At 41.9% G+C, this 27,721-nt stretch overlaps 1 protein-coding gene across 3 annotated transcripts; it reads right to left on the bottom strand.

The window, feature by feature from the left end:
- Positions 1-2,051: 2,051 nt before the first annotated feature.
- Positions 2,052-27,663, bottom strand: acox3 (acyl-CoA oxidase 3, pristanoyl). 3 transcript variants are annotated; one of them, XM_071333382.1, is made up of 18 exons: positions 27,517-27,663; positions 26,851-27,004; positions 25,521-25,754; positions 24,794-24,868; positions 24,318-24,407; positions 23,919-24,062; positions 23,642-23,730; positions 23,119-23,215; positions 21,820-22,002; positions 21,092-21,214; positions 20,825-20,945; positions 20,363-20,485; positions 19,917-20,030; positions 17,134-17,249; positions 11,065-11,239; positions 10,732-10,799; positions 9,964-10,050; positions 2,052-2,637 (listed from the first exon to the last, which is right to left on the bottom strand). In XM_071333382.1, the coding sequence occupies exons 1-18, from the start codon at positions 27,537-27,539 to the stop codon at positions 2,518-2,520; spliced, it is 2,136 nt and encodes a 711-aa protein (XP_071189483.1). In that variant the 5' UTR covers positions 27,540-27,663; the 3' UTR covers positions 2,052-2,517. The 3 variants fall into 3 exon arrangements, with proteins under 3 accessions (XP_071189483.1, XP_071189482.1, XP_071189484.1); XM_071333381.1 differs by having other exon boundaries at positions 26,851-27,013; positions 27,517-27,658; XM_071333383.1 differs by lacking the exon at positions 27,517-27,663 and adding an exon at positions 27,376-27,479.
- Positions 27,664-27,721: the final 58 nt, after the last annotated feature.

Raw genomic sequence — 27,721 nt, 5'->3', positions numbered from 1 at the left:
TTCAATAGGAATCAGACAGAAAGAGCCTTGCTGCAAGATTTTACTAAGATATCTTTACATGTGATTAAACGGCCTTATTATAAAATTATCCACCTCGTCCTATTGTCTCCTCTTGTTCTCCTGTCAACAGTAAACGTTTTACTAACAACGGCAATCTCCTAAACACACTTTTACTAAACACACACCCTTTATCTGATTTGAAAGTTTGAAATACACTGAGAAACGGCAACATAAACATGTAGGATCAATTCTTTCCGAGATTAAGTGAATGTTACAACACACTGACACACACACTGTAAAATTTGGGACAAAATATGTCCTCCACATCCTTATGTAAGCTTAATTTTAGGGCCAGAGGTAGGAGGACAAGAGTTGTAGTGTGGAATAATGAACATTTATTTCCCAGACGACGTACATGCGTGTGTACGCGTGCGTGTGTTGCGTGCATGTGTCGCCAGGCTAACTCACCACTACAATAACAACACAAAACTGGGGAAATCTTTGAGGTTTTCAAACTTTGTTCAGACCCATAGATGGATGAACCTCGACCGGTCCCTCAAGAATACATAGCTAATTTTAGAAGCCAGCGGTGCACCAAAGCTACTTTTAAAACCATGTCTATTTATATGACCAAAACCCCTGATTAAAGAAACAATATCTGGATATTTTGGGAGGTTAGTGAGTTTAAAAGGATGTAATCTGATTTTGGAATGAATGTTGAATGCCCAACGTGGAGCTCAACTAATAGGTATGAGAAAATACGAGTATATAAAAGGACTAACAATATTAAATGTTATGTGGTCGTAAAAAACTACTAATGTGACCCACTAGAGTTCAAATTAGAGCCCTGCATGGGCATGAATTTTAAGCCCGAGCCCTACCAATGCCCGCGACCTTCAGGCCCTACCCTACCCAGGCCCGACTGCATCTGACAAATTGAAGCCGAAATATCAGAAATAACTTCCTCTGTTAGTAAAGTCCATTAGCTGCTCATCTCTGTCTCGCTCATGTCGGGTCTGGGTCTGTGAGTATCCATAGCAATGGCTCTGCTTGGGCTGCGCTGCTCAATAACGAAACATGAGAGAAGTTAGCTAGCTACTTTTCATCACTTTAAACTCCAACAACTCAAGGAGCATTATTTTTTGTGAAAAAATCTTTCCTGTCTATCCCGATGTAGGCCCCATTGGGCTCGGGTCAGGTAGCAGAGCTCTAGTTCAAATCCGAGTGTTAGCCAGCTGAGCTAAAAGGCTTTGGGAGCTAACAAGTCTTCAGGTCTCAGACTACTTAAACTGAAAATATCAAATGAGTTTTTGACTCACTGAAATAATAATCCATCAATGCAATTCATGTATTTGTATTAGTAGAAATATTTTATTTTGTTTATTTTACAAACCCTTTATTCAGTCAGAATATGTGGACATCTATAAGTACCTAGGTGTCTGGCTAGACTGCAAACTCTCCTTCCAGACTCATATCAAACATCTCCAATCCAAAATCAAATCAAGAATCGGCTTTCTAACCTCATTTGGACGCCTTTCCTTCCAGTTCTCTGCTGCCTGCGACTGGAACGAATTGCAAAAATCTCTGAAGTTGGAGACTTTTATCTCCCTCAACAACTTTAAAAATCTGCTATCCGAGCAGCTAACCGATCGCTGCAGCTGTACATAGTCCATCTGTAAACTACCCACCCAATTTACCTACCTCACCCCCCATACTGCTTTTATTTATTTACTTTTCTGCTCTTTTGCACACCAGTATCTCTTCTTGCACATGTTCATCTGATGATTTATCACTCCAGTGTTAATCTGCTAAATTGTAATTATTCGATTTATTGCCTACCTCATGCCTTTTGCACACATTGTATATAGATTCTCTTTTTTTCTACCATGTTATTGACTTGTTTATTGTTTACTCCATGTGTAACTCTGTGTTGTCTGTTCACACTGCTATGCTTTATCTTGGCCAGGTCGCAGTTGCAAATGAGAACTTGTTCTCAACTAGCCTACCTGGTTAAATAAAGGTGAAATAAAAAAATAAAAAAAATTGCATCATTTGGCAATCAAAATAAGCTCTATTTCACAAATATCACATTACATGAATTTATAGTTACATTAATTATACAAAACAGACAACCTTATTGTAGTGTTAGATACATAATCATATCAAGACGCTGGCATGAAATCTATTGAAACGTGTTAACAAATGTACTTGAACATAATCTCTTTTCTTTAAAGTGCTTCCCGTCATAGGCACCGATTCCAACAATTACCACATAGTTGATTATCATTCTTAACCATATTCAGAGGAAGACAGTGGTTTATAATTGCATTGCCTCTACACTCTTAAAAAGGCCCAATACGTCATTCATTTCATATCTGATAATACAAAGTTCATATTTCAAAGTGAGGAGAAGGAGATCCATCTAAATCTGCAGGCTCCTTCTTCTTGTCTTCTGGGCTGATGAAACTGGGTGGTGTAACTGGGGAACAGAGGACTCTAGAACCGTGATCTACAAACCTACAGCTTGGGTCGGAGGGAACCCACCACAGGCTTGTCTGAGGTGAACTCTGCCCACCAGGACGGGCGCTCTAGAACCCTGTTCCCCTGCATCACCGTGGACCACAGGTTCTTATAGAGCTGGAACACAGGAAAACAGCACCATCAAGAATTGATAGGACGAAGTGTTTTGTGTGACTATGACAAGATTTCAAACTGTTTGGATTGATGATTTGTCTTTTTTAGTAACATGCTGGAATCCTAGTGGCGGTTTGCTGTGTGTAATTGGGGCAAGTAACTTGAAGAACTGTTGGCATTACAAGCAAAATTATGAAAGGTCAAAATCAACTAATCTTAAATCATGCATTGCTCACAATATTATTATTTTGACCTTTATTTAACTAGTATGTATGGACAAAGAATGGCTTTCAAAGGGAAGTGACGAAATATGCCATAGCCTTTTGCTAATCCCCTCGCGTCTATCCAATATTGATCACTAACAAACCGGACATACTTAATGTCACAACAACCACCTTTCACATACAGAAACGGTACAAAGCATTATGTTTATAGCTGTGTTAAACTAGGTTTGTTATGTTATGAACTGAGATGTTTCTGAGAAGAGTAACGCTGACTAGAGACAATATTTATAAAAACACTGAGGTTTATGATTGAGATGTTGCACACACACACACACGTTTCCAATGTGGTGATTTGACATAGGTGACTGTATACAGTATCTCGATAAGACAGTCACAGCTGGGCTAGTATGCCCGTGTCCCAAATGACACCCTATTCCCTACACCGGAGGGCTCCCCTGGTCAAATGTGGTACACTATAAAAGGGAATAGGGTACCATTTGGGTCACAATATAGGAGTTATATTATACTGAAGGAAAAAAATGCAACATGCAACAAATTCAAAGATTTTACTGACTTACAATTAATTTAAGGAACTCAGTCCATTTAAATAAATGAGGCCCTAATCTATGGATTTCACATGACTGGAAATACAGATATGCATCTGTTGGTCAGATACCTTTAAAAAAAATAGGTAGGGCCGTGGATCAGAAAACCAGTCAATATCTGGTATGACCACCATTTGCCTCGTGCAGTGCGACACACTTGATCAGGCTGTTGATTATAGCCTTTGGAATGTTGTCCCACTCCTCTTCAATGGCTGTGCATAGTTGCTGGATATTGGCGGGAACTGGAATACGCTGTAGTACACATCGATCCAGAGCAACCCAAACATGCTCAATGGGTGACACGTCTGGTGCGTATGCAGGCCATGGAAGAACTGGGACATTTTCAGTTTCAAGGAATTGTGTACAGATTTTAGAGTTGCCTTTTATTGTCCCCAGCACAAGGCGCACCTGCGTAATGATCATCCAGTTTAAACAGCTTCTTAATATGCTACAACCATCAGGTGGATGGATTATCTTGGCAAAGGAGAAATACTCCCTAACAGGGATGTAAACACATTTGTGCACACAAATTGAGAGAAATAAGCTTTTTGTGCATATGGAACATTTCGTGGGTCTTTTTTCAGCCCATGAAACATGTGACCAACACTTTACATGTTGCTTTTATATTTAGTGTATACAAGACAGGAGTGAGAAGAAGCATTAAGTCTTATCTGATCTCTATGATTTACTGACCTCAACAGGGGGTTAGAGACAGACCACACTAATGATTACAATATGTTATGTTAATAATTTATATTGTTATAAGGCCTTTATGACAAGTCAAGTATCCGACACTAATATTGTATGTGCTCAGGGGTATTGTTGTCATCACAAATCATTATGGTCCATTTGTTCAGTATATTCAAGGTACATTTGACCCCTATCTTCTAGCTATAGATATACAATAATATACAGTACTATATGTATATTCCCCTCAATGCTTCCAACCCCATTCTATAAGAATTTCTAGGAAGTTCTAGAAATCCCCTGTGCTTCTGGGCTCAATCTCCAGCACTGTGTTTCCCCGGCAACACCTCAGGCAGGGTGTTGATTGGACAATGCATGACTTATGTAATTTTAATTGTCCAGTCACTAACAGAATGGTTGCAGGGTTATGGCACCATATTCCCTATATAGTGCACTGGGCCCTGGAACAAATATTGCACTATATCACTGACCTCACCGGTATAGTATTAGTTAGTACTTCTTGGCCCACACTTGATATGGGTTTGGGTGGGTGTTGTCGTGGTGATCTACATCGCTCCACATTTGTTATGAGTCTCTGGATCGTGTTAAGCTAAATGTCAATGTAATTAAAAAAAGAATGTGTTTCTACCTAATATACAGTCAACCAAATACACTACATCAGTGGTTCCCAAACTTTTTATAGTCCAGTACCCCTTCAAACATTCAACCACCAGCTAGCACTCTCAAATGTTTTTTTTTCTTCCATCATTGTAAGCCTGCCACACACACACTCTATACAACACATTTATTAAACATAAGAATGAGTGTGGGTTTTGCCACAATTGGCTCTTGGGAAATGACAAAGAGCTCTTATAGGACCAGGGCGCAAATAATAATATAATAATTTCGCTCTTTATTTAGCCATCTTACATATAAAACCTTATTTGTTCGTCAAAAATGGTGACTAACTCACCACAGGTTAATGAGAAGGGTGTGCTTGAAAGGATGCACATAACTCTGCAATGTTGGGTTGTATTGGAGAGTGTCTCAGTCTTAAATCATTTCCCACACAGTCTGTGCCTGTATTTAGTTTTCATGCTAGTGAGGGCTGAGAATCCACTCTCTTATAGGTACGTGGTTGCCAAGGGCATCAGTGTCTTAACAGCGTGATTTGCCAAGGCCGAATACTCTGAGCGCAGCCCTATCCAGAAATCTGGCAGTGGCTTCTGATTAAATAACATTTTCACAGAACCGCTTTTTGCAATTTTGATGAGGCTCTCTTGTTCAGATATCGGTATGTGGACTGGAGGCAGAGCATGAAAGGGATAACGAATCCAGTTGTTGGTGTCGTCCGTTTAGGGAAAGTACCTGTGTAATTGCTCACTCAGGTGCTTCGCTGTATCACATTTGACATTGTCCGTAAGCTTGAGATCATTTGCACACAAAAAATCATACAATGATGGAAAGACCTGTGTGTTGTCCTTGTTAATGCAGACAGAGAAGAGCTACAACTTCGTAATCAATGCCTCAATTTTGTCCAGCACATTGAATATAGTTGAGGACAGTCCCTGTAATCCTAGATTCAGGTCTCATTCAGGTGAGAAAAAAACATCACCCAGATAGGCCAGTCGTGTGAGAAACTCGTCATCATGCAAGCGGTCAGACAAGTGAAAATGATGGTCAGTAAAGAAAACTTTAAGCTCGTCTCTGAATTTAAAAAAACCATGCCAATACTTTGCCCCTTGATAACCAGCGCACTTCTGTATGTTGTAAAAGCGTTACATGGTCGCTGCCCATATCATTGCATAATGCAGAAAGAAAACGAGAGCTCAGGGGCCTTGCTTTAACAAAGTTAACCATTTTCACTGTAGTGTCCAACTCGTCTTTCAGGCATTCCCTTGGCAGCCAAAATCATGTCAAATGTTATTGGTCACATACACATGGTTAGCAGATGTTGCGAGTGTAGTGAAATGCTTATGCTTCTAGATCCGACAGCGCAGCAGTAATAGGTAATATCTAGCAATTCCACAACAAAACCTAATACACCCAATCTAGTAAAGGAATGGGATGAGAATATATAAAAGTCTAAAATATATGGATGCGCAGTGACAGAGCAGGAAAGATGCAATAGATAGTAAATAATAGATAGTGAAGGATACAGTATATACATATGAGATGAGTAATGCGAGATATGTAAATATTCTTAAAGTGGCATTATTAAAGTGACGAGTGTTCCATTTATTAAAGTGGCCAATGATATCAAGTCTACAGATAGGGCGCTGCCTCTCTGTGCTAGTGGTGGCTGTTTAACAATCTGATGGCCTTGAGATAGAAGCTGTTTTTCAAATCTCTCTGTCACAGCTTTGATGCACCTGTACTGACCTCACTTCTGGATGGAAGCGGGGTGAACAGGTAGTGGCTCGGGTGGTTATTGTCCTTGATCTTTTTTGCCTTCCTGTGACATCGAGTGTTGTAGGTGTCCTGGAGGGCAGGTAGTTTGCCCCCGGTGATGCGTTGTGCAGACCACACCACCCTCTGTGGAGCCCTGCGGTTGTGGGCGGTGCAGTTGCCGTACCAGGCGGTGATACAGCCCGACAGGATGCTCTCAATTGTGCACCTGTAAAAGTTAGTGAGGGTTTTCAGTGACCAGACAATTTTTTTTCATCCTCCTGAGGTTGAAGAGGCGCTGTTGCTGGATGAGTCAACAGAACCTCTCGGTGGATGCTGCAGTGTACCAAGTGGCGTCGGGAGCAACTGCTTGCATGCGCGTTACCACTCCACTATGTCTCCCTGTCGTGGCTTTTGCGCCATCAGTACAGATACCAACATATTGACCACCAAAGTCCATTTGATGTCACAAAGCTGTCCAGTACTTTAAAAAATATCCTCTCATGTTGTCCTGGTTTCCAGTGGTTTGCAGAAGAGGATGTCTTCCTTAATTGACCCTCCATAAACATAACGGACATATACCAGCTGTGCCAGGACTGCCACATCGGTTGACTCATCCAGCTGTAACGCATATAATTCACTGGCTTGTATGCGAAGCCGTAATTGTTTCAAAACATTTCCTGCCATGTCACTGATGCGTTGTGAAACAGTGTTGTTTGATGAAGGCATTGACTGTATAGTTTTTTTGGCCTTTTCCCCCAGCATTGTCCCAGCCATATCTGCGGTAGCAGGAAGAATTAAGTCCTCCACAATAGTATGGGGCTTGCCTGTCCTAGCCACTCGGTAGCTCACCATATAAGATGCTTCTAGCCCCTTCTTATTAATGGTATCTGTTGCTTTTATATTTGTCTTACTACTCGAAAGTCGTCTTTATTCACGCTCCAAAAACTCCTGTGGCTTATTTTTCAAATTGTCATGTTTCGTTTCTAAATGTCTGTGTGAAGGTTTCTCGCGAGAGAGTAACGGTTAATGTGATTGGATGTTAATTATTTGACTAGGCTACCTGTATTTGACATTGTGCTGTTATTTCGCTGAACAATAGATGGTTTAATTTTATTTTTGGCAGAATAACGAGGCTATTCAGGCGAGAGAAAAAAAACTCACCCGAACCAGGAAACTCACCCGAACCAGCCTCAGACCATTATTCCTCCTCCACCAAACTTTAACAGTTGGCACTATGGATTGGGATAGGTAGTGTTCTCTTGGTTCTCTCGCCAAACCCAGATTCTTCCGTCGGACTGCCAGATGGTGAAGCGTGATTAGTCACTCCAGAGAACGCAATTCCCCTGCTCCAGAGTCCAATGGCGGTGAGCTTTACACCACTCCAGCCAACGCTTGGCATTACACATGGTGATCTTAGGCTTTGGTGTGGCTGCTTGGCCATGGAAGCTCCCGACGAAAAGATATTGTGCTGTCGTTGCATCCAGAGGCAGTTTGGAACTCGGTACTGAGTGTTGCAACCAAGGACAGATGATGTTTACGCGCTTCAGCACTCGGCGGTCCCGTTCTGTGAGCTTGTGTGGTCTACCACTTCAGAGGCTGAGCCGTTGTTGCTCCTAGACATTTCCACTTCACAGTAACAGCACTTACAGTTGACCGGGGAAGCTCTAGAAGGGCAGAAATTTGACAAACAGACTTGTGGGAAAAGTGGCATCCTATGACGGTGCCACGTTGAAAGTCACTGAGCTCTTCAGTAAAGCCATTATACTGCCAAAGTTTGTCTATGGAGATTGCATGGCTGGGTGTTCGATTTTGTACACCTGTCAGCAACGGGTGTGGCTGAAATAGCCAAATCCACTAATCTGAAGGTGTGTCCACACACTTTTGCATATATAGTGTGCGTCTCAAACACACTAAAGCTAAATGTCAAAAAGCTAAATGTTTCTTATACAGCTCACAGCCAGGGAGCAAAGAGGGTCAGACTCACACCATTGCGTGAGGTTGGAAGGAAATGCCATTGCTTCAACGACACCATAAAACAACCCTAATAGAGTTAGTTAGCTGCTCTGAAACTTGCACCTGTGAACATGCATTAATAGCAACACCAACAACATTTTATAGCAATGCTACTAGCAAAAGCAGGTAAGACAAACACTATTCTTACTACTACCAGTACTACCACTACCACCAGCACTACTACCACAGAACTCCATCACATGCTTCTGTGACTGTTCTGTCGTTCTACTATTAGTGTCACTATTAAATAACAATGACGCTAAATATATTGATTAATGATCCATTTAGATTTGCTTACAATTGTACAGATTTATTCTACTACTCAGCTCAGCTAGGAAGGCATGTTTATCCCACTCTCTCCAGGTCCAGTATTATTAACATAGATCTCCAAGTGTGTCTGTGTGTCTGTGTGTGTGTGTGTGTGTGAGTGTGAGAGTACTGTCTGCCAAGGAAAGCAGCTGTGAGTCTTCACAGAGTGAAAACAAAGCGTCCATTTCCTGAGCCCAGAAAGACAAGGGGAGCATTTGAAAGCCAGACTCCAATCAAAACAGATGACACACACAGTTAAAGGTCATACACACACACACTCCGACATCGTCCCTCCTTAGTAATGCATTATCCTGGCGGACACACACACACCGTCCCTCCCCAACCTCACTCCTGGCTGACACACTTGGGCCTGTATGTTTATAGGTTTGGGTCAGTGTGTTTACTGGAAGATGACAGCAGCCTCTGGAACTCTCCTCTTGCTCTGTTCCAGTAAAAAAAAGTGTTCCCACCAGGAACACAAAGTGTTCCTTTAAGAGTAGGTTAATAGCAGAACACTCTGTAGTGTTTTATTGAGACCTTTTGCTGTTTGGACCATTGTGATGGTCTATGTGGAAACTCGGTGTCTCAAACATTGTTGTTGTGTCTCCACAGACTCTTCAAACACAAGAGCACTGTCTGAGTTCATGGATGAATAGGTTACTAGCATTACTCAAACAGACATGATTTAATCAATGGATGAGTATTAAGCCTAGTGTTATTCGTTATCCAAACAGAAGAGCACTGAAAGGATTGTGCATTTTAATAGATGAGTAAAAGGATTATGCATACATATACATTGTGTTTAGGAGTTGGCAGTTTGGCATGTTGACTAACCTCCAGCCATTAAACTAGGGTAAATGAGTAAGACCAGACAAGTGTGTGTGTGTGTGTGTGTGTGTAATGCTTTGTTCCTGCAAGTTAAGCAGCCATTGGTCCACAATCTCATTCGGCTCCTCTGTTTCTATTTTAACCTTTCATATTTCCATTTTTGTTCCTGTATAGCGAGTTGTGACGGTGTCTAAAATGTACTTTAAATGCACCGGATCAGGGTTAGATATGACTCTGGCGCTGACACATTTCACACGTCTGACTTGTCTTACCTCCCCGTCCGCATTACCAATGGGTGAGTTGAGGATGAAGTCAGGAGGGGCAACGGCGTCCACCAAAGCTATGGCCTCGTCCTTCAGCTGTTAAGAGGGAGAGAAGGAGAGCGGGACTCATGGGAAGAATGGAGGGAGAGAGACAGAAAGAGTATACACACAGACAAACACAGTGATTGTTCTCTAAAGAGAGCACACTGCAAGCCAATAAACACCTTTGAGGTCATCCCCCTCAGTCCTCCAAACCAAACATATGAATAAATCATCACTTTAACTCAAGACCACATGATATTTAATGGGTTATTTAGGCCAATCTCATTTGTGTGTGCATGTTAGGCTTGGGCAATATTCTGTTTATACCGTAAACACTGGGGTATTTCTAGATACCAACAGTATGATTTTCAATACTGTTTAAAAAATAATAAAAAAATTGGGGTGTGCGTGCTACGCCACTGCTTATAACTAACTATAAGTTAAGTATAACTATAAGAAATCTAAGATGTGTCAAATAAATTATATCCAGCTCAGGGCTCCAGCTATACATTTGGTTTGTTAACTTGCTAGCTAAGTGGCTAGATGTCGAGATCAAGCTTATTGGTTACAGCAGAGACATCCTGGATCAAAATCCCTGTTTCCCCCAGCCCCCCCAAAATGAAAATATATTTTTAACTGTATTAAACATACATGCCCAAGTGGATACCCAGGTATGGTACAGAAACGGTATGAAAATCTGGATACCGCCCAACCCTAGTTTATATGACAACTGACCTGAGAGCAGAGGGTGAGGATGGCCTGCTGGATCCAATCAGCTGGCTCCCAACCAGAGAAATAACCCCCTGGAGGAACACAACAACAACAACACACACACAGAACAAAATACATAATCAGGCGTGCGCAACTCTCACAAGGATACAGTTTTTGGGAGATGTTGACCAGGGGCCGTATGAATCAAGTGTCTCCGGGTAAGAGTGTTCATCTAGGATCATGTTATCTTGTTCATTATTATGTAAAAGGGTAAGCTGATCCTAGATCAGACCCTATATGAATATGGGGAAGTCAAACTTGAATGAGAAAGACGGCCAGCACTCAAATGAACCTGACCCTGGTACAGCGTGGCCATGTGGTTGCTGAGGGTCCACAGGCTGTAGAGGGCACAGAGCTGTTTAAGAACTGGTCTGAGACCAGCCGGTGTGTCCTCATCATGGGTCTGGTCGTGGAACCTCTGCACCACGGTGTGCTCTATGTACACGATGGACAAGGAACGGCAGTAGAACACCTGGATATGCACAGACACACACGTACGCAAACACAGAGAGCACAACGTTTGGAAATGTAAAAAGCTACTTGTACTAACACGGCAGGAATGACAAAAAGTGACAAAAGTTAAACGTACGCACGCATAGAGAAAGAGCAAGAGAAAAAAACAGTGTTATTAGATTCCATTTCCAAACACTGCAGGATTGAGACTGAAACAAACGCACACAAACCTCAATCCACCACCCCCCTCCAGTTATCATAACCCCATCATCACCCCTGGTATTGAATTGTGTGTCTGTGCCTCTCCCCCTGTCCGGCCTTGACTGGGCAATGCCCACCCTTCCTGTTCCATGTCGGCAGAGAGAACACAGATCCTCTCCCACGCCTCTGAACTCCTCTACCGCTCTGCCAAGGTCGCTGTGTTCCCCGCCTAGTCGCCTGGTCTGGGTACGAGAGAACTCTGGATCTGCCTCCTCTCTGCATGTCATTTTACACAAGACCTGGGTTCAAATAGTATTTGTTTAATTTCCAATACTTTTAGCTGAGCTTGATGAGCTTGATTGAGCTGGCCTGCGCAGCGGAACCAAAGGAACTGATGGAAAAGTCCCAAAAGTGCAAACTCCTACCCATCTGGCACTCTCAAACCAGGCTCAAGCAAAGGTTCAACTATTTGAACCCAGGTGTGGGTATGAGATCGCCCTCTGGCTGTACCTCCTCTGTGGACTCCCCCCCCCCCTTCTATTAGGTCAGTCAGTCCATCTGTCCCTCTGTAGCAATGGGTGAAGTAATCATCAGTAATGGACCCAAAAAATTGAAAAATACTAAAAACACTGACACTTAATAGACCGAATATGAAAACAAACTTCCTTTGGTCCTAATGTGGCACCATAGTGGAGTTCAAACTTGTTTTGGTCATACACTCTAGAAAAAAAAGGATTATTGAGAATTTCTTTCAAGTGAGCAATGGTTCTATGTCACACTATTTCTACTCAAATAACCTTTTTCTTGGAGAGGGTTGGAGAGGGTTCTTCACTAGGTTCTTCGCTGTCTGAATGGTTGCAAAAGAACCCTCTTGCTAGCAGCAGTGGGTTCGGTTCCTATGACGGGTTTTCATTGCAGGCAATCATGAATTAGCCTACCATATTGGTATGAAGTAGTCTTATCAGACATTAACCATGCAATAACTGGAGTCGGCCAGCAACATATGAGACATGTCAAAACACATTCTGATTGATCCGATTCAGCAGTTATAAACGCATTTGTTATTAGGCAAGTGTGAGTTGACACTCTAGCCGTCTTTAGCTAATCCTTGTTCTAAGCCAACCGGATACAGAGTTCGGGTTAGGACAACACCACAGCCATACTCGCTGAGCCAACTGGCCTAGGAAAGCTGCCAAAGCAAACGCTCACTCTTCACACACACTAGAGCTGGGCGATATGGACAAAAATACATATCACGATAAATTGACTGAATTATCACGATAACGATAAATTGAACGATTAAATGTGCACCACAGTTCTTTTTTTTGTATTACCCTTACAACTACTTTTCATGTTGTATCTATCAATTGTCGCAATAACAAAATCACCCATATTAGCAAGCTTACTTAATTTCAAACTTCACATTTCTCGAGTAGGGCCCTATAGGCTATTTTATAGTAATTAACAATAACATCAAAATGTCCATGATAAGTGGTTGGTGTCGATAATTGTCGGTTTATCGTCCCAGCGCACGCGCACACACATCCTTTAAAAGAAGAGAGAAGATAAGAGGCAGAGAAGAGATATGATAAGACAGAAAATATTCGGTCTTCTTTCTCTCGCTCGCTCTCCCCCTCCTCGCTCTCTCTGAGTGTCAGTGGTAACAGATGTCTTCCTGACTTCAGCACATTCCTAATGTTGGTTCCATAAGAAATTCCATCAGTCTCATCAGTGTTTTGTTCCATCAATCTCATCTACTCTAAACTTCCTTTCCTACAGTCACACCTGGCGTATCAAAGACTTTCCAGAGGATAAAAAGGACTGCACTCAGTAATCTTTTTGGGATAGTTTCCCAAATTGAAAACCTATGTGCATAAAACCCAATTTCCGTGTATATTTCCTATTGACATGAGTGCGTGATTGAAAACAGAAGTCTGAGTTAGGCACACACATATCCCTTGACAACAGCCCTGATATATGTAGGATTGTGTGTTTGAATCCCAAGTTAGGATTTTGGGCCTATAAATTGATACTGAATACAGTTCAACTGACTTTGCATTGTACGAAACAAGCACGTGCGTGCACACCCAAAATACCCTCGATTCGTAATGACACGTGCTCAAGGAAGGCTAAAACTGTCAAACTTCGTAATGATGCTTGCTCGACGAAGGTGTTTATATTTACATTCTTACACACTACCGTAGCTGTATCTTTACAGTCTTAACATTGCTCTAAACCATCTGTTTTGTGTTATTATATCATAGAACCATTAGATAATTCAGAGTGCAGTGCTGTGGGGTCATGTTGTAATGGTGTGTGTGTGTGTGTGTGTGTGTGTGTGTTCTTCTCGGACATCCTGTATTGTGACTGCAACAGTATCTACTGGAATGTGGGAGCCTTGCCTTCATGGACTATGTGGGGAGGAGAGAGTTGGAGGTGAAATATATTCACCATGCCACCACATTAAATATTATAAAGCACTAAAAATACCCAAATGATCAGGAGAGATCATTGGACTAAGCCTTATTATAGTTGATATGTGACTGTATAATGTCAATAACCAGGTTTCCATCCAACGCTTTTATGCGAATAGAGTCCATTTCATGACAGGTTGATGGAAACAGCAAATTTGTCGGTAAACTTTACAAATGTTGACAAAACAATACGCTAGACAAGGTGGGATCTTTTTGTGTTTGTACAATTATTTATGCGAGAAATGGTGGTGGAAATGGCTTTATGTGCAAATATTGATATAATAACATATTGATATAATAACCATCATTTCGAAGTAAATTTGGAGTCACGCGATTACACATTGTGCGGTCGTCCCACTACGACTCGAGAAAGAACGCAGTTTATAAGGCTACAGATGAAATAAGTTACGATGATCTTCAAAGGGTGGTGAAATTGCACGGTGATGAGCTTGACGCTCCTTTCCAATAAATATCGAGGGTCTTATTCTGGTGATGTGATGATTGATGCTTGGCTATCTCGCTCTTGTCCATAATAATCTCATTATGTAGGCTAGCCCACCCGCACTGTATCTGCATGCTGTTAGCTAGAGCAGGGGTTTTCAAACTTTCTTGCCCAGGGACCCCCACCCAGGCGACCCAAAATGTTGCCGTTGTAAAGGTAATTTTCTGCAATAAAAAAATATCTATATGTATTGAGCTGAGATAAAATGTTGCAGTTTTGAAGCTAATTTCCAGCAATTCTACACAGTTTGGCATAGAGTTGAGAGACGATATTTTTGTTTTAAAAGGTAATTTCCTGCAATTCAATGCATTTTTCCATGGCTAATGCTGTATTCTTCTGCTCAAACATAACAAAATCAATGGCCATGTGGCCTGAATGCCTGGTTTTGGGAATTTTCAATTCTTCCTGACTAACTTTTATTTGATTGTTAGTTCTCATATATATATATATATATATATATATATACACATACATCTTTATTTAACCAGGTAGGCCAGTTGAGAACAAGTTCTCATTTACAACTGCGACCTGGCCAAGATAAAGCAAAGCAGTACAACACAAACAACAACACAGAGTTACACATGGAATAAACAAATGTACAGTCAATAACACAATAGAAAAAAATCTATATACAGTGTGTGCAAATGAGGTAAGATTAGGGTTAAGCCGTAGTGGCGAAGTAATTACAATTTAGCAATTAAACACTGGAGTGATAGATGTGCAGAGGATGAATGTGCCAGTAGAGATACTGGGGTGCAAAGGAGCAAAATAAATAAATAACAATATGGGGATGAGGTAGTTGGGTGGGCTATTTACAGATGGGCTTTGTACAGGTGCAATGATCTGTAAGCTACTCTGACAGCTGATGCTTAAAGCTAGTGAGGGAGATATGAGTGTCCAGCTTCAGTGATTTTTGCAATTCGTTCCAGTCATTGGCAGCAGAGAACTGGAAGGAAAGGCAGCCAAAGGAGGAGTTGGCTTTGGGGGTGACCAGTGAAATATACCTGCTGGAGTGCGTGGTATGGGTGGGTGCTGCTAGGGTGACCAGTGAGCTGAGATAAGGCAGGGCTTTATACCTTGCAAAGACTTAAAGATGACCTGGAGCCAGTGGGTTTGGCGACGAATGAAGCGAGGGCCAGCCAACGAGACCATACAGGTCGCAGTGGTGGGTAGTATATGGGGCTTTGGTGACAAAACAGATGGCACTGTGATAGACTGCATCCAATTTGTTGAGTAGAGTGTTGGAGGCTATTTTGTAAATGACATCGCCGAAGTCAAGGATCGGTAGGATAGTCAGTTTTACGAGGGTATGTTTGGCAGCATGAGTGAAGGATGCTTTGTTGCAAAATAGGAAGCCGATTCTAGATTTAATTTTGGAATGGAGATGCTTAATGTGCGTCTGGAAGGAGAGTTTACAGTCTAACCAGACACCTAGGTATTTGTAGTTGTCCACATATTCTAAGTCAGAACCGTCCAGAGTAGTGATGCTAGACGGGCGGGCGGGAGGATCAGAGAATCACCAGCAGCAAGAGCGACATCATTGATGTATACAGAGAAAAGAGCCGGCCCGAGAATTGAACCCCCCATAGAGACTGCCAGAGGTCCGGACAACAGGCCCTTCGATTTGAGACACTGAACTCTGTCTGAGAAGTAGTTGGTGAACCAGGCGAGGCGATCATAAATATATATATTAGTTCAATATATTTTCTGCATACTTTCTGTTTTTTTGTCATTTAAGTTGACACTGAAACTGTTTTTCCATCCTGAAAATGACCACAGCGTGCCTAAGAATTTTCTATACAGAAAAAACCCTGTAATTAGCTCAGATTACTGTCATTTCCTCTATATTAAAGGGATAGTTCGATATTTTGGCATTGAAGCCCTTTATCTACTTCCCCAGAGTCGGATGAACAGGAAAAGCTAGCATGCTGTTCCTGTAGACTTCCAGTCACTGCGCTTTTGCTAGTTAGCATTGGCTCGTGAAACTACCTATAACTTCCTTCAAAATAGATGTAGAGACATAAAAATGGTATACACGATAGTATTCTGTTACAGCTAGCGATATTCATAAAATAAATTTGTCCCCCAAAAATACTATAATAACTTTGCGGATCCCCTGCAGTACCGCCACAGACCCTTAGTGGGGTGTGGACTACTGGGCTACAGCGCATGTGCCAAGACCAAACTGGGCACATTTGCTATATATTGCAACAGTTTTTGTGACAAAACCATAGGTAGAATTGAATGCAATGGAAACCCATTTAAAAAATAAATAAAATTGTATTCGGTACATGGGAATTTAACCGCAAAAGTTATTTTTTTGTGCACTACGTCATGACGCACAGCCTTTCATCCGCAACAAGTCAATTTGATGGAAACATCTCTGGTGGGGAAATGCGCATATTGTGTTTTAGAATATTTACATTAAAATCTTTCGCCAATTGGATGGAAACCTAGCTAATGACTGTTCTAGAAGCACTTGGTTGGTACACGTGCCTGTAGAGAAGCAGATAGCCCAGAACTACAGTATCTTATGAGGACCTTTCAGCTTCTGAAATGCAATGACATCAATGTAAAGACAGCTGTATAAATGTTAAAATAAAATCATGAAAGTGATGATGGAGATGAAAGTGGAGGACCAGTAGTTTAGTGTTTTATCTGACCTTACTCAGTCCCCTCCTGTTGTGTGTCTGTGTGTGTGTGCATGCGTTGTTTGTGTGCGTGTGTACTATTTACCTGGCTATTGTTGCGGGCCTCAAAGTCAGCCTTGCCAGAAGCCTTCTCCTTAGCCAGTCTCCTCTCGCTCTCTCTCAGTAGGAAACACACCAGCCATTTATACGCTGCCAACGGCACTGAGGGGGAAAGAGAGACAAGGAAATATGTTAGGCTTCAGATCATAAAAACACAGATGTCAAGCGCTAATATTATTTATTCCGTTATTTTATATACAATATTAAATAATGGAAGACATGAGTAAGCTTTCTAGTGTTAAAAACACAGATTTCATCAGGTAATATTTCAAATATGAACTTATGGAAGAGTATCAAGAAAGATTTCCAATGTATACAGTATCAAATCAACTTTTTGTTCTCTATCATAATACACTTAATCTTCTAGCAAGTCATGGAACATCTCTTGGACAACCCTGTCATAGTCTGTTAGAAATCAAAAAGTCAGATCACATAGAAGAGGTAGTGAGTGACTAACCTGAATCCTTCTGACCATGATAACTCTATGTTTTATTGGGCTAGCTTTATAAGGAGTGGGGGTTGAGCGAGTGCAGGTGTGTGTGTGTGTGTGTGTGTGTGTGTGTGTGTGTGTGTGTGTGTGTGTGTGTGTGTGTGTGTGTGTGTGTGTGTGTGTGTGAGACGGTTGTTTTCACAGCTTCTAGGGCCAAGGTATGCAGAGGAGTGTGTAACATGATGATGAATAACAACAAACATATGATCCTGGAATGATTATTAGGAGGATATGAGAAGCTTTATGGTTGTAAGGTTTGGAGACGCAGGAACACAAACACTAACCAGAGACATTGGGAACCTTGAAGGGTCAGAGAAGGAAATAATTATAACAGGAAAATATTGGGGATAGGGCTGTCCCAGAAAAAAACTAAATCTTTGTCGACCAAGAGTCATCTGTTCTTTCGACCAATCGATTAAACCTGTATTTTTCCATATATTGACACATCCGATGTGTTTTTATCAAATCAACTAAATTCACTGAGCTTGTCTGATGCTTTAAGCACACGGTTTGATTAAATAATTAAGACACACAAATGACTAGAGGGAGTCTGACCAGCAATTTGATTTGATAGTGCCTGCCGGGCTCAGACTTGCTGCGCTGTGTTATTATTATTTTTAAACAGACAGCAGAGTGACTGTGCCTAGCACCTGGTCGCTCTCTCCTCCCTGCTGCAGCGACCACCACAGAATATCAACAGTGTTTATCGTGCTGTCCGTGTTGCTGAAGCTGCAATATAATTCAACATCGCAGTGTTTCAGAACCGTGGACAGTGACTGCTACCCAAGGAAGGAAAAAGCGCATTTGTTATAAAATAATATTATTTTTATTAGTGTTGCACCATTGTTCTTATGTAATATAACCATATACAATTTCAGTGGCATGTCTTTGACTGATGGACTGTGCCATCCTCACGCCCTCCACAATGGATCAGTCCACTCAGCACGAATCAGACAGGTGATATTACATTTGTTTTTGTCACTGCTCAACTACAGAAATCTCGGTCAACCAACAGCCTACAAACAACCAGTCGACTAAATGGGGTCAGCCCTAATTGGGGAGCTTTAGAGTTTAAGATTCAGTGTTCAGATGATGTTAGTTTACAGGAACCTTCATTTTTCAAGTTGAACATAATTCACTTTTGAAGGAGTAAAAATATCAAAGAGGTGGAGAGAAAATAAGAACAAAAGATGGTCATCAACGTGTTGAGAATGAGATACTCCTTTAGGGAGCACTGTGGTGGTGCCGTTGTCGGGCGACTGCATTCGAACGGCACAGGTCGTGCATCCCATCATAACAGGACGAGATGACCATCTCTATAACAATGACAGTAAGTCACCAGCATGCGTTAGCAACCAACCCAGGTAACACAACAGTGTTGGAAGCAACTGAAGCACACCTGCACGTGTCTTGAACGTTACTCCACCTACTCCTTCTTATGAGACAGACGCATTTGCTTGGCCTTCACTGTGGCAACACAAACAGTACGATGGTGACAGACAGTGACCGATCCGGTACACAAAATGGCCGCCTTTATTTTCCCCCTTTCTCGTTCCAATTCAGCCAATTAGCTGGCAGAGTAGACCTCGGTCGCTCGTCGACCAGCGGCTTGAGTCACCCTCTGTGGTATAAGGTCAATAAATGGACCAGATGTTTTGCAGATGGGGGAGAGAAGGCTTGGTGTGTGATATATATATATATATGCCATATGAGGAAAGAAGCTTTAACCAAGGTTCACATCATCTGTTCCCCCTCTGAGACTGAGGCTGTCTGGACGGCTTTACCTTGGAAGGGCATTCATTCAGTCTCACAGCAGCATGCAAAACACAGCTGAAGCCGGTGTGTGTGTGTGCGCGTATCTGTGTTTGATTCAACACATTCTATTTGTTTAGATTGCTTTTTTAATTTTGATTCTTTTGTTGTAGCCCTCTATAATTAAAGCTATGGTTGAGCTATATTACAATAGAAAAGATGGGGATTTTGTGAGGGCTTTAAACAGGCACTTCCAGGGGCAGCTTGCCCTGGCGGGGGAATGGGGTCCTTCAGAGGGTCAGTATGGCTTTGCTTGCCTTCTACCAGATGTGACAACTGGAGAGTGGGTGTTACCTCTGGCATCATGACAAATAGCTTTCCAGTAAAGCACTTTCCAGTAGTATAATAACACTGGGCATCTTACATAACTGACTGGCCATAGGCAATTTCTGCACGGAGCAGAGTGGTGACTAGAGAGAGTTGTGTGTGTTGTAGCTGTAGACACAAGTGTGTGTGTGTGTTGTTACCTGCAGAGTCCATGCACTCCTCCACCGACGTTGCCGTGAACCTGGTCTCCAGAATGCTGTTAAAGTCTTCCAGGAAGTTGACAGACTCTAGTGGAGACTCAATCCTCACTCCATCTACAACGAACAAATAATAGTTTATAAGACATTCATAAGACATTTATAAGCAGCTTATAAGCTGGTTGTGGTGACACAATCCTCACTCCATCTACAAAAACAGCAACTAAACCAGCACATAAAACAGTGAGACAAACAGTTAACATTACAATCTCATGCGTAAAATCTAAATATTTCAATAGCACACAAATAATGAGCTGCCCCCAGTGTCTTTAGGATTTCACAGTTTCTCTGAAACTGATATGTAATGATTTACAAAGCAGTCCCATAATGGGTTATAAAGCATTTAGAAGCAGACCATGAAACAAAGTGTTCCTGGTGTTAATACTAACCTTGTTGTTTGGCGTGTAGTTGGCTGAGGAGGTAGTTGCTGGTCTGCTGTAGGAGCACGTTGTTGTCTCCCTCATATGTACAGTTAGGGTCGTTGTCATCCCTGATGCTCCCCAGACGATTCACTACAAGGGAGTCAACATCCAGCATCATTATTAGGAGACAGATTTGATGTGGATTAGGGTTAGGGTTGTGGTTGAGGCAAGGGTTGAATTGGGATGTGGACATGAAGTTAGGGTTGAACCAGGATGTGGACATGAAGTTAGGGTTGAGGCTGGGGTTAAGTAGAACCAGGATGTGGACATGAAGTTTGGGTTAGGGTTGAGGCTGGGATTAGGTAGAACCAGGATGTGGACATGAAGTTAGGGTTAGGGTTGAGGCTGGGGTTAGGTAGAACCAGGATGTGGACATGAAGCTAGGGTTAGGGTTGGGGCTAGGGTTTTATTATTATGTGTGTGACTTACTGGCCAGGTATCCGTGTCCTCCGCAGGCCTCACGGCACTCTTGGATACCCCTCTGAGCTGTCCAGGACCCCAGGGGCTTACTGGAGCAGGAGATGGCATGGATCTCTCTGCCCAGCTCCGCCTAGTTAAAACACATACCGCACAGAACTAACTATGGGTGTATGTGTATGTCTTTTTCGCTCTCCCTATTTCTTCTTTTGTCTCTCTCTCCCTTCCTCTCTCTCCACTGTCTCTCCATCTCGGTGTCCCCCCCCTTCCCTTCCTTACCTGTCTGTCGCTATTGTCCTTCATCATCATACCGATCTGGAACTCCACAAAGTTCCCGAAGAAGGATTTCGAGAAGTAGTCCAGAGCGTACACGGCCGCCAGGTACGGGATCAGACGCCATTGCTGCAGCCAGACAAAGGGAAGAGGATACCGAGTCATTTCCACAATTGAATACCTTCAACCGAAATGTGCCTTCCGCATTTAAACCAACCCATCTGAATCAGAGAGGTACGGGGGTGCTGCCTTAATCAACGTCATTGGCGCCCGGGGAGCAGTTATTGTTGGGGGTTAATTGCTTTGCTCAAGAACGGCAGATTTTTCCACCTTGCTGACTGGAGGATTCGAGCCAGCGACCTTTCCATTACTGGCCCAATTCTCTTAACCACTAGGCTACCTGCCGACAACAGGGTACCTTTAAAAAACTAAATAACTTTTGATTTTCTGATTTATTAAGAAAGCTAAACGCATGTGTTTTTGGTTAATGAGTAAATCTTTCTAAAACGTTATTTCTGGATATTTAGGCAAATTAGCTGGCTAACGCATTGATCCTGCTTTGTAGCATACCCCTCTGGGGTCCACAGAAAACGTATTTAACCTTCAATGGAATGATTATTAGGGACACATATCCTCAGGATTGTCTCTGGAAAAATGGGGGAAAACTCCTGGCTTATACCTATGTCCACCAACCTAACCATGAACCAACTGAAAGGTCCATAACTGTACATTACCTGGAGCTGGTACTCTATGACAGGAATCTCCTGGTCATCTTTAGGTCCAAACTGGTGTCGGGTGGCAGAAAAACGGATAGCTACAGTCATGGCTAGCTTCAGGTTGACCACAGCCATTCTGGAGATGGAGACTCTGCCCCCCGACAGGGCACCCAGGGACGCCCCGAAACGCTTGTTAGGGTCCTGGGGGCCAGAGAGAGGAGGGAGGGAGGGATTAACATTGAGTTTCAGAATATTAAAATGTTCCGTTTTTCTATAGTTTCATAGCTTTCAATGTTTATTTCTGGGGGCCCTTAAATAAACTTTGAAAAATAGGGCTTGTGCAAGAGTGTAAAACTCTTGTCAAGTAAGTATTCACTTCAAATCTGATTCAAGAGGGAAATCCCACTCAAAGACTAAATCAACTGATTAGCTCCCCTTACATTTATCATGTGTACAGAAGCATTTTCCAACCCTTCCCTCACCCTTTCTTTCTAACCACTTCTTCCTTTAGTCTCCTAGTTACCAATTAAAACCAGCAGTAAAAAATGTACCAATTTTGACCAGCATGCAGGGCCTTGCTGGGGATCCAATCCTAACTCCTGTATCATACTTAAATGTTTATTCTATTCTACTGAGCCGTTTACTTTAAGTTTGTATTCTTATCTTTTATTATGTCTTATTGTTGTTGCATTGTCGAGAAGGAACATGCAAGTAAGCATTCCGTTGGACAATGTAAACCATGCGTATCCCATAAATACGACTAATAAAACTTGAAACTGAAACGAACCGCAAAACAATTAAGGCATACCACCTCCCCCAGTCATTATTTGTTTCCTCAGAAGCCTCCTCCTACCAAGTTCCCATCATTCAAGAGAACCCAGAGAGCCCTGGTATTTTCTTTTCACACGTTTGTCTAACCCATCCATGTTTGTGTGTGTGCGTGCACGTGTGTCAGGTCAAACCCATCCATGTTTGTTTGGAACAAAAACAGATTAAAGAGTCTTAGTGTGAGATCAGGCGTGGCTGTCTGAAGACTACGAACCAGAATGTTTGTTGTTATGGTTTAATTTGACATCCCATCACTGTCACGACTGAGTAGAGCCTAGCCAAGTTCTTTAGAAGGTTGGAGTTGGAATCCCGGCTAGAACTTTAAACGCCAAACTATTTTGCTCTGAGCCAGAGAAGAACAGAGTGTATATATTTGATCATAGTCATACTCGTAGTTAGTTGTAAAAATGTGATTTCTACTTCCTTCCTTATATATTTTTTCCAGAGAGGAACAAAAGGTGTTCATCGTGCGTGTGTGCGTTTCCTCACCTTAAAAGGTGTGACGTAGTGTCCTTCAGGGGTGACATCACCGGTCTTATTCAGCATATTCTCCCGAGGGATTCGGACATTGTGAAACACCGCAAACCTGGTACGGGAAACAAAAGACATGCACAAAAGTCTGAGCCTATCTTAGGAATACACTTCAAATCATAGTTAGTGTGGTGATGTATACAGTACAGCCTATTTCTAAGCACTGGTACTGTAGAAATCCTCCACACCCTGGGAGAGAATATTAAAACATTCATGAAAAAGAACATTCTCACGGTTGAAACGTCTGTTCCACAGGACGTTGTGGAAGTTCTAGAGTAATTTAAAGTAGGATTCTACTGCCCTCTGGTGGTCTTGCGGAGTGTCACCACCAAAGTTCACAATGAATATTACTCTCTCTTTAGTAATATTACAGTAATATTATTACTGGTGCTCATTTTGACTGAATGCCATAGAATGCAGTGGTGTGATGAGGAGAAATGCATAGTTTTATTTGCAATAAAACATATGGTATTGAACTTACCCATTGTCCAGTCCGTTCTGGCCGAGCTTCTTGCCCATATCTCCAACAATTACTCCTGGCATCGCCAGCAGAGTCTTGGGATCTCTGACCTGTCAAACACATTCATTTAGGTTACAATATCACAGTTTCACCAGCAAAGACAGTAGAAGCATGTTCTAGTTTTAAAATGTAAGATTTGTTTTGTGATTGTTTTTGGGAAATCCTAAAGGATTGCTAACTCTGAGGACACAAAGTAGTACATGTATACAAAAGGTTAATTTAAATATGCTCACTGTACCTGAACTATGAAGGAGTGCAGGCCGTGACAGACTCCGTCGGGGGTGTAGAGCTGGGCGAACACCACAGCGTGTGTAGCCGTCTTCCCCAGGTTCCCCACCCAGAACTTGGCAGCCTCAAAATCAGGGGAATGGATCACAAACTCCTGAAAGAGAGAGTTCACTTGAGTATAGTGTATTCTTAGTACAGACTAACGATCATAATATATATAGGTTTATTTGATCGTGTATACATACACAGCTAAAAGCTGAATTGCAAGATACGAACAAAAGGCATTAAAATAAAAAAAAGTAGACTGACACATTCAAAATCTACAGATGAAATGATTCAATATTCAGTATAGAATGCACTACTGTTCTAATGGAGTCAGAGGCCTTGCGGTGATCTGTGTCCCACCCACCTGTGTGCTGGGATTATACTTGGCTGTGGTCCTCATAGCTCTGGTATTGCTGCCATGGCTCAGCTCTGTCAATGCAAAGCATCCAAACGTCTGTGGACAGACAAACAACAACAGGTGCAGCTTAGGACGTGGGACACCACTAACGGTTACATTGTATTTCAACAGCTTTGTGTGACTGGCATACATGTTTTTTGAAGTAGAGAAATAAATGGTCTGTTGTATCATTTTAAAAATGCTATTAAATAACCATTTGTGCAACAAGTAGTCTTTTAGCTACAGCATTCTAGTGAGAGTCTGTGCATAGCTAGCAGCATACAGGTCAAAGAGCATATTTACATAACACAATGAAAGGCAATAACCTGCCACTATAAGGAACAATGAAATACATTTTAAGATGTGTTTACATTGATTCCAATACATTTGAAAGTGAGAAGGTAAATATCAATTAATGTGAATGCTGATGATTGTTTGTTTACCATCATGTCCTCTGTATCCTGCACAAACTGTCTGTGTCTCTGGGATCCGGAGTTGGCCACAGTCGCACCAAACATCTGAAACAGAGCATGAATGTGATTATTCTGTAACCTCTCATATCATTACTCTTGAGAAGATACATGCATAATGTCATACTGTCCAGAAGTTCAACAACATGCATATGACTAAAGGTCAAGGCTTAGAGGCAATAGATAGACTTGCATGGGAGATCATCAAAGTGAGTGGGTTAACTCACTTTCACAGTCCCCAAATCCAGTACAAATTCAGTATTATATGATATAGAGCCATTAATGCATGGAACTCCACTCCATTTCATATTGCTCAAATGAACAGCAAACCTTTTTTTTTTTTAAGCGATAAAGCAACACCTCACGGCACAACGTCTCTCCCCTATTTGACCTAGATAGTTTGTGTGTATTGATATGTAGGCTAAGTGTGCCTTAAAAAATGATGTAGTTCTGTCCTTGAGCTGTTCTTGACATAATACAGAACATCAATAGACATGTTTCATGTTTTTGTGGACCCCAGGAAGAAGCAGCAGCTAATAGTTGATCCTAATAAAACACCAAAACTTAGGGTCGTAACTACTGATAACCCTCACCCCTTTGTTGAGGGAGAACTTAACCCCCAGTGACCAGTTGTACATGTCCAGACAGTCCTTGAGCACTACCTATCTAACTCTCTCTCCCTCCATCCATCTAAACTCACCCCTTTGTTGAGGAAGTACTTGGCGCCCAATGACCAATCGTACATGCCCAGACAGTCGTTGAGCACTACCGTACTCCACGGGTTCGCCATGATGTCATCGCGTGTCAAGAAGTCATACCGGAACAGCTGTTTACACCGTCTGAAAGTGACCTCACGCATCCTCTCCGTTGACATGTCCTCGCCGGGCTGCCGGGCGAAGATAGGGTCGTTCTCCAACATCCGGAACACGTGTTGCTGTGTAATTATGGGAGAAAATATTCTAAAGTGACTTGTGTAAGATATTCCTCTAAGAATAGGTCTAACAGTCAGTTTCCGTTGTCAGAGTTTCTTTACATAGCCCAGAGCTTTCTATTTGCAAATAGAAGGCTCTGACATGTGTGGCAGATGAATCAGAATTAGTTGGGTAACATAGATAAATAAGATGTTTTATTTATATAATATGCTTATGTGAGATACTTGTCATTAGAATGTATCCTTTTGGACTATAGTGTTGGCAGTTGCACTTTTCCCTCAGCTAGGGCTCAGTCACTTGGGGCCCAGAGAGGGGAGAGGTCAGACTTGTCTTTCACATGTCCCTGGTGCTATGCAGAATATCAGAAAAGGAAGAGAACAGAATGGAACATTGTCTTCATATGTGAATGTGTCTTTACCTATTCTTAAACCATGTGAAGGGATGGCGTGATTAATGGGGAACCAATTACTTGTCTCCACAATGTCTGTGCGCCAGTCACTCCCTCCTTTTCCCATTGGGGGAGATGTATGGCAGTGTCTGAAAACATTGTATGTCCTCTCTCATCTTACACTTATCCTGGGACAGTGTATGACCTAGAGGCTCACTCCCCTCAGTGAGCTTGTCCAGGAGTGGGGTAAAGAGGGGGTTTACCTGAGATGGGAGTATCTAGAGTTGACAATTTAGTTATGCCTTGGATGAGGTAATGTTTTTGTACTATGAAGTACCAGGAACGAGATTAGAACCTCGTTTTAGAGACCAAACTGAGCGATAATTCATAGCGAATGCTATCTGGCTAAGGGATACTCCTTTCTCAAGTAAAAGTCCCTTTGTGAAGAGTTCCTAAGATCTGTGGTTCGTCATGTAAGTTGAGAGGGGTGTATCTTGGCTATAAAAGATCTTTGTATTTTTCTGTAGTCACTCTCACAATTCATTATAGATAGTGAATTGTTGAAAGTCAAAGGCTAAAGCTTAAAGCTTATTAAAGATGAAGTTTAAGTATAACTCTGACTGGTGTGTAGTTTGTAACTCTCCTCATTTGGTAATACTGTAAAATGCCACCACACATGGCCTACCCTTAATGCTCATTACAAAGCCTACCTTCAATGCTAGCATGTCCTCTCCCTCAAGGAACATGACCATCTCTTTCCAGTTGAAGGATGCTTTCTTCCTGTATATGTCCAGAGGTCCACTAGGGAAGTCAGGCAGACCCATCTCCATCTTGTCACTCCGGTAGTACTTAGCCTTGGTGTAGCTGTGGATACTCATTATATTATGTAAGGCACTTTACTAAAATGAACAAGATGCTTAGCTAGCTGGATAACATTCTTAAGAACCTGCAGAGAGAGCACGCAATGGCAGTGGAGGCCACGTGTTGTGTAGTTCAAAAGTCCCTTCCAGACAATCAGCTATGTAGAGCAAGGGTCAATTTCTGACAAAACCATGCATGACATCACGTAGACTTTCAAAAACGATACATTTGCTCTACCAGCAAATAGCTGTCACCCTCATAACATTGATTGTCACAATCACCTAGGCTACATCAACGTGCCATTTTGTTGACACCAACAAGCAAATAAACAAAAACTTTCATAACAGAACAAAGCTCACTGCACGAGAACTCACCACCTGTCATAATTTCACTGATTCCACTGTGTATAATGTCTATTTTCTATTATGCAGCACATCCATAGCTGATATAACACATTTATTCTAACTTCATGAGAAGCAAAATCTTAAAAAATGCCGAAAATGTGCTACTCTTACCTGCACCGCTTAAGATAGGTCATAAATGACGCGACGGGTTTCGTGTGTTGTCAGTCGAGAGGGTTTTTAGCATAAATTCGCCTTGCTACACTGTTTCTTCCTTTGCACCTCTTATAGACTATCAAACATTTATTTCAATATATGTTATTATTATTATTATTCACAGTGTCGTATAACTGCCATCCCTTTCTGTTAAAAGCAATGT

This window comes from Salvelinus alpinus, chromosome 11 (assembly GCF_045679555.1).
Source record: "Salvelinus alpinus chromosome 11, SLU_Salpinus.1, whole genome shotgun sequence".
Lineage (NCBI taxonomy): Eukaryota > Metazoa > Chordata > Actinopteri > Salmoniformes > Salmonidae > Salvelinus > Salvelinus alpinus.
Note: the sequence above shows the minus strand (reverse complement) of the source record. Positions and strands in the feature narration are given on the sequence as shown.